At 35.3% G+C, this 13,469-nt stretch overlaps 1 protein-coding gene across 2 annotated transcripts in view; it reads right to left on the reverse strand.

The window, feature by feature from the left end:
* Nucleotides 1–13,469, reverse strand: part of TPRG1 (tumor protein p63 regulated 1) — a 149,704-nt gene that overhangs the window by 72,365 nt on the left and 63,870 nt on the right. For both annotated transcript variants that reach the window (XM_079101467.1, XM_079101466.1), the window contains exon 4: nucleotides 12,603–12,779. In XM_079101467.1, the coding sequence (XP_078957593.1) occupies nucleotides 12,603–12,779 (177 nt within the window). The remainder of the gene's footprint in view (nucleotides 1–12,602; nucleotides 12,780–13,469) is intronic.

Below are 13,469 nucleotides of genomic sequence, written 5' to 3' on the forward strand. Positions count from 1 at the left end.
AAATTTAAAGGGATAAAAGCTCCAAATAAGAAAGTTATTCCAATCCATTCTCAGGTCAAAGAGAAAATGAACAAAGAAAAATAGCAATTAATAAGAACTCTAATAATAAAATACTATCACATATATGAAAAAGTGACATTAGGGAAATTTAATAGTTTGCATATCTATTAAAATGACTATAAATGAATCAAAATTCCAGGCAAACATGCTGCAAATTGCATTACACACACACACACACACACACACACATGCACACACACACACACACACACACAAATAAAGCATTAGGGAATAATTACAGATTAGTGTACAAAATAATGAAGGAGAAAGTAAAAGAATTTGATTATGAACAAGTAAACTCAAACAAGGTAGTACTTTGAAAACAATCAGCCAATCAACTGATCATTAGCTAATTGAATCTTTATATAACAATTAAAGGTATTACATAGAAAATAATCTTTTGTTATTTTTAATAACTTCTTTTATTGCTTTTTCAATTTAATGAATAGTTACAAACCTGAACAAACAGTATTTTCTAGTAAGATATAGAAAACAGAAACATCATAAAAGAGAAATCTAAATAAGCCAATATCATAAATAAAAGTAAGAAAGTTGTAGTGAGCCTCCTCCAAAATCATCAGCTTCAGAAATTTTCATTGGTGAACCAAAACAAACTTCTACTAACAGATGAAGCCATTTCTTTATCTGATAGTCAACAGAAAAAGAAGCTTGATTTTTAAAGAAAAATAGCTAATATTGACACAAAGTCTGCAAATATAGGCAAATAAAACTATATATCAAACTAATGAATATTAATACAAAATGTTATCAGTACTTGCAGTTAATATTCAGGAGCATATTAATAATGACGTACAAATTCCAAGTGGCATTTACATACTGAATGTGCAAAAATCTTTCAATAATAGGTGAACATAGTTCACCATATTAATTAAATCTGAGGTGGAAAATATAGTAATCTATCAAGTTTATGAAAAGACATGGTGTAACTTCAAGTATGTATTACTAAGAGGAAAAAAACAGTTGAAACAATGTGTATACTACACAATTTCAACTACATGACACTCTGGAACAGGCAAACTATGGAGGCAGTTAAACGATCAGTAATTGCCAGGGATTGGTTATAGGAAGGAGTCAGGGATGCTGCTAAACAGCCTTCAATGCACAGAAGAGCTTCCCAAACAGAAGAACCATCCTACCCAAAACATCAGTGGTGCTGAGTATGAGGAACTCTGCCCAAAGCAACCACAACACATTGGTATATGCCATAGCTAAAATTCAATAGACAGATTGAAATCAGATGATAAAAAATGTTTAATCCAAAGATGAGTAAAGACACAACAATAATAGAACAATAAACAAAAGGGAACACAGAGACTAGATAATAGGTGCCTTCACTCTAATCATATCAAAATCATCAAAATATGGCAATACTCAAAGTAGATATCATCAGAACAGATTAAAAGTAAGTTCTAATTATGTGATCTCTACAAGACACACACTTTAAATATAGACTCTGTTACTAAAATTTCCAATCTAAAATAAGATAGAGGAAAGGAACTCCAAGGTAAAAACCAAGATGCATGAAGAAATTAAGAACTACAGGAAAAGTGAATATGTACATATAAATAAATATCTAACTGTGCAACACAAAAAATGACAGCAAAGTCATAGATAAACAGAGTAAATGGATAAAGATGATCTACTATGGAAACAGTAAGTATAAAAATGATGAAATAGCTATAATAATGTCAGATTTTAAAACAGTCTCTAAGACACTTAGTATTGCCACAGATAATGAGGAACATTTCACAATGAAAAGAGGCTCAATTTATAAGGAAAACTTTCTGATCATCAATGTGCATGCACCTAACAGTAGACTCTCAAAATACATCAAATAAAAATTAACAAAATTAAAGTGAGAACTGGAAAATTCCATGATATATTTTAACAACTGTCTCAGTAACTATTATGAAACTAGATAAAAATCATTAAAGACATACATAATCTAAATAATATTGTCAAACATAAGAAATTAGGATATTATATTTATAGAAAACTACAAATAGAATTCTTTTCAAGGGCACATGGCACATTCACAAAGATAAGTCAGAGTTCAGACCATAAGGTAAATCTCTATATATTTATAAGGATGGAAATTAAAGAATTTAAGTTCTTTAAATTAAAATTCAGTAATAAAGAGATATTTAGAAAAGCACAAAATATTTGAAAATGAGCCAGTATAACCCCTAAAGTATTCATGGGTTAGAGAAGACATCAACAAGAAAAATTAGAAAGTATCTCTAGATGATAAAAGAAGTATAACATATCAAAATCTTTGTGATGTGGCAAAATGAGTGCTTATAAAAAAATTTACAACTCTAAATGCTCTTATTAAGAAAATATAATATATTATATTATAATATAATATAATCAGAAACCTTGGGCTCCACTTTAAGCAGTTAAAAAGGAAAAAGAAAATTAAACCCAAACTAAGTACAGGAAGGAAGAAATAATACAGAAAAGAGTAGAAATCAAGTAAACAGTAATCAGACAAACAATAGTGAAACTTAGTCAAATGAAAAAACACGTTCTCACCAAAACTGGCAAAATGATCATCAACAGAAAAGAGAGAGAGAACATAGATCAACATTATTAGGAAACAAAGAAGATGAAACTGTCTTACCAACATTAAAGGGAATATCATTAATAACTTTATACCTTCAAATACAACTTAACTAAACTTCACATATCTCTTGAAAAATATAACATACCAAAATTAAAGTAAATCAAAGAAAAAAAATACTTAACCAATACTTATAAAACAAATTATTTTAAAAACTGTCCCACCTAGAAAGATGACCTGTCCCACATGAATTCCCTGGTAAACTCCATTAAACATTCAAAGAAAGATAAAATTCAAGAAAGTAAAACATAAGTCAAGAAAATAAAAGTTGAAATCTTTTAGAAAATAAAGGAGAGAATACTTTCCAACTTGCTTTATGTGGGCAGCATATTCCAAGTACCAAAACCTGGCAAAGACATTACAGAAGAATAAAAATAGCAGATTAATTTATGAACTCAAACAAAAGTAACCAATAAAATATTAGCAAACTGAATTCAACAATGAGGTTATCTCAGGAATGAAAGACTGATTTTATATTTGAAAATATTAATAAACACAATTTTCATTTTACATCCTGGGAATCAAACTCAAGGCCTCATACATGCTAGGCAAGTACTTTATCACTTGAGTTACATCCTCAGTGTCAAAACCAGATTTTTTTTAAAAAAATTAGGCAAACCAATGGAAAATAGTCATAAATATATAAATTCTAGAAAGAAGATTAATAAATGAGGAGTAACTCCACCAGATATCAAAACATAAAAAAAAGGTTAAAATAAAGCCATTTTGCACATTAATAAGCAGATAAATGGAATGGAATGAAGAATCTATAGACACAAATACACAAATTGGAGTAATATATGACATGGGTTCATTTCAAATCATGGAGGAAAAGGTGAAATCTGAATAAATGATGCTGAAAAATCTAGTCTACCATCTGAAAAGCTGATTGAATATCTTTTTCCAGAAACAGGAAAATTTCAGATTAAATATGTTTAATTATGTCTAAAAAATAAAATTATATAATCACTAGATGAAAACTTGGAAATTTATTTTATGATTACATAGTGGAGAAAGTCATTCTTAAAAAGATATAAAGTTAGAAGCATTGAAAGACTGACAAGCTTGACACTTAAAGACCATAAAAATAACATCATGAAGTTAAAAGTGACATGACAAACCTGACAAACCGGGAAAAATATTTGCAACATATGTTCAGAAAACAAATGAAGTTCTTTGATACATAAATAGCTCTGACAAGTCATTAAGAAGAAAACCAGTATCCTAACAGAGAAAAATAATGGGTTGTGGTATAAAAACAAAAAACAAAAAAAGGTCACAGAAAAATGACTTTCTAACTAAAGAAAAACATGTTCAACTTCCTTCAAATTCTACTGACACAAATTTAAAAATAAGATAATTTCTATCATACACAATACTGGTTAGAATGTGTAGCAAAGAATATGCCAAGGCTTTGTGAGAGCATCAGTTAGAAGACAATTTGGCAATTTCTGTCAGTTAATAGTCACATAACTTTGACCTAATAATTCCATTTTTGGAAATTCACATTACAGGTTCCTTTGCACATGTGTGCAAAAAAAAAAATCCTATAGGCAAGAATATTTATAACAGTACTTGCGGTAAAAATAAAAATTTATTTGTCAGTGTGGTGCTGGATAAAAATATTAGACTTAAAATATAATATTCTGCACTATTGAAGACTGAAATGATCTACAAAGGATCAGACAATTTATCTCCAAGGTATGTCACTGGATATAGAGCATGGATATAGAGCATGAGACAGGACAACTATGACATGTTCTCCCATTGGGTAAAATAATACATAATAAATATGCATGTATGAATATATATTTTATTATATATAAAAAGATCCATGTATATGCACAGAAAAGGTTTTGTTCTTTTATGTTTATAAACCATTCCTTTAAAAATAGACAAGAAAACTTATCATTTGTGAAGAGAAAGTTGAACTGAGGGTCTGGGATAGAAATGAGAAGTCTTAAAAATAAATAATTTGTGATATTCAAAAGTTAAAGGAATTAAAAGTTTTAAAAGTTAAAGGAATTAATCATTTCTTTGACCTGTGAAAAGAATAAATAAAATGTAGGTTTTCAATATGGTAAGCTTTGCATAAGAAGAACCAATCACTTAATTAAGCTGCAATTCCACCCCCCTCCCCCCCCCCCGCATCTTTAAAAAGATTTCTCAATGATTATTATGGGCCAGTCCCAATTCCAGTGGCTTAAAGAACAACAAAAAATGGCACCTGTCCTTAAGGAGCTCACACTTCAGTGGGAAGAGCTCGCATTCTGTCTAAAAGGAAGACTGCTGTTCTTCTTATTTAACTCTACAAAGTCTAGAAAATGTGTTTCTTTCCACGACCATACAGGAACTTATTCAGTTCAACAATCCTTCTTTGTAGAGCTCGTTCAGTCCATCCATGAGACTGTTGATCTCCACCCCTACTGAGCTTCCATGGAAGACTCCCAAAAAGATGGAGCTATCAGCCATCCATCTTGAGTTCGATCCACTGGGCTTTACAAAGTAATTTATAAATTATGCATTTTCCTACCTCTGCTCTTTTGGCTGTTGCTTTTCCCTTTACTTGGAATATTATTTGATGCTAGTTCTTTGATTTTTAAAATTTTATTTGTTCTTAGTTATACATGGCAGTAGAGTATATTGACATATTTATACAACCATGATATCATATTCTAGTTAGGATCCCAGTCTTGTAGACGTACATGATGTGGGAATTCACCATGGTATATTCATATATGTACATAGGAGACTCATATTAGATTCATTCCCCTGTCTTTCCTATTCCTATCCCCCCTCTCTTCCCTTCATCTCTCTTTGTAAAATCCAATGAATTTCTATCCCCCACACCCCATTTGTGGTGTATTAGCACATTTGACCTTTGTTTTCTCTGGGATTGGCTTATTTCACTTAGCATGATGGTCTACAGATCCATACATTTACCAGCAAATGTCATAAGCTCATATTTTTATGTCTGATTAATATTCCATTGTGTGTGTGTATATATATATATATATATATATATACCATATATGTGTGTGTGTGTGTGTGTATATATATATATACATATATATATATACACACCATATTTTCTTTATCCATTCATCTGTTGAAGGGCACCTAGTTTGGCTCCATAGCTTAGCTATTATAAATTGAGCTGCTATACACATTAATGAGTCTATGTTGCTATAGTAGGCTGATTTTAACTCCCTTGGATAAATACCTAGGAGTGGTATAACTGGGTCAAATGGTGGTCCCATTCTTAGTTTTTCAGGAATATCTATATCACTTTTCAAGTTTTTGGAGGAGTTTGCAAGTCCCATCAGCAATATATGAGTGAATTGTTTTCCCCACATCCTTGTCAACATTTGTTGTTGTTTGTATTCTTTTTTTTTATTATTAATGTTTTTAAATTAAAAAACATAAATTTACATAGGGCAATATTGTTTGATTCATTCTGTTATTTTTTCCCTCCCCCCCACCCCACCCACCTCTATTTTCCCTCTATACAGTCCTTCCTTCCTCCATTCTTACCACCCTCCATATGCCTAACCCTAAACCTAACCCTAACCCTAACGCTAACCCCTCCTACCTCCTACTATATGTCCTCATCCGCTTATCAGCGAGAGCATTCGTCCTTTAGTTTTTTGAGATTGGCTTATCTCACTTAGCAGGATATTCTCCAATTTCATCCATTTGCCTGCAAATGCCATAATTTTATCATTCTTCATGGCAGAGTAATATTCCATTGTATATATATGCCACAGTTTCTTTATCCATTCATCAACTGAAGGGCATCTAGGTTGGTTCCACAATTTGGCTATAGTGAATTGAGCAGCTATGAACATTGATGTGGCTGTATCTCTGTAGTATGCTGATTTTAAGTCATTTGGGTACAGGCCAAGGAGTGGGAGAGCTGGGTCAAATGATGGTTCCATTCCAAGCTTTCTGAGGAATCTCCATACTGCTTTCCAGAGTGGCTGCACTAATTTGGAACCCCACCAGGAATGTATGAGTGTACCTTTTTCCCCACATCTTCGCCAACACCTATTGTTGCTTGTGTTCTTGATAATCGCCATTCTAATTGGGGTGAGATGAAATCTTAGGGTAGTTTTGATTTGCATTTCTCTTATTACTAGAGATGTTGAACATTTTTTCATATATCTGTTGATTGCTTGTAGATCTTCTTCTGTGAAGTGTCTGATCATTTCCTTAGCCCATTTGTTGATTGGATTACTTGTATTCTTGGTGTAGAGTTTTTTGAGTTCTTTATACATTCTGGAAATTAGCGCTCTATCTGAAGTATGAGTGGCAAAGATATTCTCCCACTCTGTAGGCTCTCTCTTCCCATTACTGATAGTTTCCTTTGCTGAGAGAAAGCTTTTTAGTTTGAATCTATCCCAGCGGCTGATTCTAGCTTTTATTTCTTATGCTATGGGAGTCCTGTTAAGGAACTCTGATCCTAAGCCGACAAGTTGAAGGTTTGGACCTACTTTTTCTTCTATAAGATGCAGGGTCTCTGGTCTGATTCCGAGGTTCTTGATCCATTTTGAGTTGAGTTTTGTGCAGGGTGAAAGATAGGGTTTTAGTTTCATTCTGTTGCATATGGACTTCCAGTTTTCCCAGCACCATTTGTTGAAGAGGCTATCTTTTCTCCATTGCATATTCTCGGCACTTTGTCTAGTATGAGAAAATTGTATTTATTTTGGTTTGTGTCCATGTCCTCTATTCTGTACCATTGATCTACCTGTCTATTTTGGTACCAATACCATGCCATATTTGTTACTATTACTTTGTAATAAAGTTGAAGATTTGGTATTGTGATACCCCCTGCTTCGCTCTTTCTACTGAGGATTGCTTTAGCTATTCTGGGGTTCTTATTCTTCCAGATGAATTTCATAATTGCTTGCTCTATTTCTGTAAGGTACATCATTGGGATTTGAATTGGAATTGCATTGAATCTGTATAGCACTTTTGGGTAGTATGGCCATTTTGACAATATTAATTATGCCTATCCAAGAACATGGGAGATCTTTCCATCTTCTAAGGTTTCTTTAATTTCTTTCTTTAGTGTTCTATAGTTCTCATTGTAGAGGTCTTTCACCTCTTTTGTGAGATTGATTCCCAAGTATTTTATTTTTTTCTAAGCTATTGTGAATGAGGAAGTTTTCCTAACTTCTCTTTCTGAAGATTCATCACTTATGGATAAAAATGCATTGGATTTATGAGCATTAATCTTGTAACCTGCTACTTTACTGAATTCACTTATGAGTTCTAAGAGTTTTCTGGTGGAATTTCCAGGTTCCTCTAAATATATAATCATGTCATCAATGAACAGGGATAGTTTGAGTTCCTCTTTTCCAATTCGTATCCCTTTAATTTCTTTGGTTTGTCTAATTGCTCTGGCTAGAGTCTCAAGAATGATGTTGAATAGAAGTGGTGAAAGTGGGCATCCTGCCTTGTTCTAGTTTGTAGGGGGAATGCTTTCAGTTTCTCACCATTTAGAATGATATTGGCCATGGGCTTAGTGTAGATGGCCTTCACAATGTTAAGGAATGTTCCCACTATCCCTTTTTTTTCTAGAGTTTTGAGCATGAAGGGATGCTATATTTTATCGAATGCTTTTTCTGCATCTATTGAAATAATCATGTGATTCTTAACTTTTAGTCTGTTGATATGGTGAATGAAATTTATTGATTTCCTGATGTTGAACCAACCTTGCATCCCTGGGATAAAACCCAATTGATCGTGGTACACTATCTTTTTAATATATTTGTGTATGCGATTTGCTAAAATTTTGTTGAGAATTTTTGCGTCGATGTTCATTAAGGATATTGGTCTGAAATTTTCTTTCCTTGATGTGTCTCTGTCTGGTTTAGGTATCAGGGTAATATTGGCTTCATAGAATGAGTTTGGGAGGGTTTCCTCCTGTTCTATTTTATGGAATACTTTGAGGAGTATTGGAATGAGCTATTCTTTAAAGGTTTTGTAGAACTCGGCTGAGAACCCATCTGGTCCCGGACTTTTCTTTGTTGGTAGGCTTTTGATGACCTCTTCTATTTCATTGCTTGAAATTGATTTATTTAAGTTGTGTATGTCCTCCTTGTTCAGTTTAGGTAATTCATACATCTCTGAAAACTTGTTGATGTCTTCGAGGTTTTCTGTTTTGTTGGAGTATAGGTTTTCAAAATAGCTTCTAATTATGTTTTGTATTTCACTCGTGTCTGTTGTGATATTTCCTTGTTCATTTCGAATTTTAGTAATTTGAGTTTTCTCCCTCTTTCTCTTTGTTAGTGTGGCTAAGGGTTTATCAATTTTGTTTATTTTTTTTTCAAGGAACCAACTATTTATTTTGTTAATTTTTCCGATTGTTTCTTTTGTTTCAATTTCATTGATTTCGGCTCTGATTTTAACTATTTCTTGTCTTTTATTACTTTTGGTGTTGGTCTGCTCTTCTTTTTCTAGGGCTTTGAGCTGTAGTGTTAAGTCGTTTATTTGTTGATTTCAACTTCTTTTGTTGAATGCGCCCCATGAAATAAATCTTCCTCTAAGTACTGCTTTCATAGTGTCCCAGAGATCTTGATATGATGTGTTCTCGTTTACTTCTAAAAATTTTTTTTATTTCCCTCCTGATGTCTTCTGTTATCCATTCATCATATAATAGTGTATTATTTCATCTCCAGGTATTGGAGAAGTTTCTGTTTTTTATTCTGTCATTTATTTCTAATTTCAATCCATTATGATCTGATAGAGTACAAGGTAGTATCTCTGTCTTCTTGTATTTGCTAACAGTAGCTTTGTGGCATAAGACATGGTCTATTTTAGAGAAGGATCCATGTGCTGCTGAGAAGAAAGTATTCGCTCTTTGTTGGATGGTATATTCTATATATATCGGTTAAGTCTAAATCGTTGTTTGTGTTATTGAGATCTATGGTTTCTTTATTCAATTTTTGTTTGGATGATCTATCCAGCGGTGAGAGAGGTGTGTTAAAATCACCTAGTATTATTGTGTTGTGATCTATTTGATTTCTGGAATTGAGAGGGATTTGTTTGACGTACATGGATGAGCCATTGTTCGGGGCATAGATATTTATGATGGTTATGTCTTGCTGATTTATGCTTCCCTTCAGCAGTATGTAATGTTCTTCTTTATCCCTTCTGACTAATTTTGGCTTGAAGTCCACATTATCTGAAATGAGGATGGATACTCCAGCTTTTTTGCTGTGTCCGTGTGCATGGTATATTTTTTCCCATCCTTTCACCTTTAGTCTATGGGTGTCTCTTTCTATGAGATGAGTCTCTTGCAGGCAGCAAATTGTTGGATTTTTCTTTTTAATCCATTCTGCCAGTCTATGTCTTTTGATTGATGAGTTCAGGCCATTAACATTCAGGGTTATTATTGTGACATGATTTGTATTCCCAATCATTTGACTCATTTTTGTTTTTTGATATGATTTGGTTTCTTCTTTATTTGGCTATTCCTTTAGGCTAGTTCCTCCCGTTGCTGATTTGCATTGTTGTTTTTCATCTCTTCCTCATGGAATATTTTGCTGAGAATTTCTGTAATGCTGGCTTTCTTTTTGTAAATTCTTTTAGCTTTTGTTTATCATGGAAGGATCTTATTTCATCGTCAAATCTGAAAGCAAGTTTTGCTGGGTATAAGATTCTTGGTTGGCATCCATTTTCTTTCAGGGTTTGGTAAATGTTGTTTCAGGCCCTTCTAGCTTTTAGGGTCTGGTTGAAAAATCTGCTGATATCCGTATTGGTTTCCCCCTGAATGTAATTTGGTTCTTTTCTCTCACAGCCTTTAAAATTCTGTCTTTATTTTGTATGTTAGGTATTTTCATAATAATGTGCCTTGGTGTGGGTCTGTTGTAATTTTGTATATTTGGAGTCGTATAAGCCTCTTGTATTTGGTTTTCCATTTCATTCTTCAGATTGGGAAATTTTCTGATATTATTTCATTGAATAGATTGTTCATTCCTTTGGTTTGTTTCTCTAAGCCTTCCTCAATCCCAATAATTCTTAAATTTGGCCTTTTCATGATATCCCATAATTCTTATAGATTCTGTTCATGATTTCTTACCATCTTTTCTGTTTGGTCAACTTTGTTGTCAAGATTAAATATTTTGTCTTCAATATCTGATGTTCTGTCTTCCAGGTGTTCTATCCTCTTCGTTATGCTTTCTATGGAGTTTTTAACTTGGTTTATTGTTTCCTTCATTTCAAGTATTTCTGTTTGGTTTTTTTTTCAATATCTCTAACTCTTTTTGAAATGATTTCTTGCTTCCCATATTTGCTCCTTTAACTGTTGATTGGTGTGATCATTTAATGCCTGCATTTGCTCTTCATCTCCTCGTTTGCTTCCCTGATTGTTTTAATTATGTACATTCTGAACTCCCTTTCTGACATTTCTTCTGCTGTGCTGTCATTGGGTTTTATTGATATAGTATCTAGGTTTGTTTGGGACATTTTCTTCCCTTGTTTTCTCACATTGGTCAGATGTCAGTGGGACTTTGTGATATTGCAGAATTCTTCTATTGGCTTATAGTGTCCCTGTAGATATCCAGTGTATCACCTTCCTGCCTTCAGTAGCCTGAAGTCTTGGAGTAACTTGATAATGCAGTGCTTCCAAGGAAAGCTGCCCCTAGCCCGGTACTGGTTCCAGGACTTGGAGCTGGCTCTGTGTGGAAAGGCTCTCACTGGGGGACCTGCTCCGAGAAGCTAGCCTGGAAAGGCACTTCCCGCCTTAGGGAGCCGGCTGCTTGGGGAGTTCTCTGGCTGCCCTTTCCTGGTCCCTGAAGCAACCTGCAGGCAGGAACTTGCCGCGCTGGTTCAGGGACTTGGAGTTTGGTTCTGTGCAGAAAGGCTCTCACTGGGGGGCCTTCTCTGAGATGCTGAAGAATCTGGCCCTGTGGGAGGAGCCCACTGCTGGAGTGCGCAGGGCTGCCTGGGGAAGACTCTAGCTCCCCTCCCTACTCTAATAAGCTGCCTGAATCTGGGCCTGCCGCCCGGGCAGAGCTTCCCCTGGTGGGGGAGACTCACCCCATGGCTCTATTTTAGTCCGAGTCTCTCAATGCCTCCCTTTCTTGAATCCTGGGTTCTGGAGCAACTGGAGATGCAGTTACCCTCTAGTCCGCCATCTTGGATCGCCCCATGGAAAAAGCCTTGGCCGGGGGTGGGGGGCAGGTCCACCTGGAGAGGTCTCTGGCTGTTCTGCCCTGGTCCCAGAGGCTACTTGTGGGTCGGAGGTCTCCGCTGGCTTGAGGACTTGTGGCTGGCTCCCGTGGCTCTATTTTAGTCTGAGTCTCTCAATGCCTCCCCTTCTTGAATCCTGGGTTCTGGAGCGACTGGACATGCAGTCATCCTCTAGTCCGCCATCTTGGATCCATCCTTGTATTCTTATACCTCCTCTTTGGTCAGCTATTCCTTTTTTGCAAGTTTCGGTTTGACGTTGCCCACACAAAAGATGGCTGCGCAGACGCTGGGGTCTGTATTCTTGATAATTGCCATTCTTACTGGAGTAAAATTCTTCTTCCCTAAGTCCTACCCAACAACAAATATTGGCTCAAGTGCTTCTCCAGAAAAGTAATTCTAACTATGGACTCTATGAATTGGGTCAAAAACCTTTCCTCCTTGTTCTCACAGCTCTTCCTATCTTAGGTTTACATGTCACTTTTCCCTCTTAAAATGCACATTTGCTTAAAGAGGAGGGGGTGAGGAGATCTTTGGTGTCTGACATAGAGAAAGAATTCAATAACTTGATGAGTTCAACTGAAGAATTTCACTCTTTCCCTCAGTTTTCCCAGAATACAGTACTGAGCTGACTTTGTTACTGATTTCCCAGCATGCCTCCCAATACTGCACCCCTACTCCAAGTCTAAGACCCCATACTCACTTGTCCAGTGACATGGCAGGGAAGACAAACTTGCCCAGGCAGATACGATACACAGCACTCAGGGGAATCCGCTGCACCTTCACACAGCTGAGCATGATGAAGTCATATTTGCAGACCAAAAGAGTCTTGTCTGTGACCAGCAGAATCTTCTCTTTCTCGTTGTTCCAGTGGTCTATCCTGCAGGAGTCATCACAGAGAAGAAGAGTTGACGATGTGGCCTTCCCAAGTTTAAGACAATGGCATTCACTGAAACATCTAGCATAGAAGACAGTGAGGTTGGGTCATCTCAGAGGGAAGCGGGGCTAAGCAGTACCCAATGCTACCTCCTCTCTCTCTCTGAACCTATGACTAATGGAGGAGGAAAGGTAGACAATGATGGGGAAATGTTTTATCATCACAGAGCTCTGAGATGATTGCCCATGACAGAATCCATTAGAGGAATACCAAGACTGCATCCTGTGGCATAGAACTGATGACTGTGTCTCCACATCATGTCTAGGAAACCTTCATGGAGCACATCTTCCTTCAAGGACACCCAAAACATCAATTTATTCTAACTCACAAAAATGTATGCACTATTTTATACTGATCTCCAACAACCACATCACTATCTGAAGACTTAAATGCAGGCCAACATTACATAAAGTTTATCCACCCATATCCTTCTGGTAGAAATATAACCAGACAAGTGAAGTGGAATTCTTCAAAATAGACACTAGATAAATACGTGTTGATTTTATTTGCTTCAGAATTGAGAGACTTTCAGGGAATACATGGAAAATTCTGACTGAGAGTTAAGAGTTCTTCCAGAAAAGAACAAGAAGGAATCAGAACAATGGATTCTGATTAGGAAAAGTCAGCATTTCT

The sequence above is a fragment of the Sciurus vulgaris genome (genome assembly GCF_902686455.1).
Source record: "Sciurus vulgaris genome assembly, chromosome: 10".
In the NCBI taxonomy this organism is placed as follows: domain Eukaryota; kingdom Metazoa; phylum Chordata; class Mammalia; order Rodentia; family Sciuridae; genus Sciurus; species Sciurus vulgaris.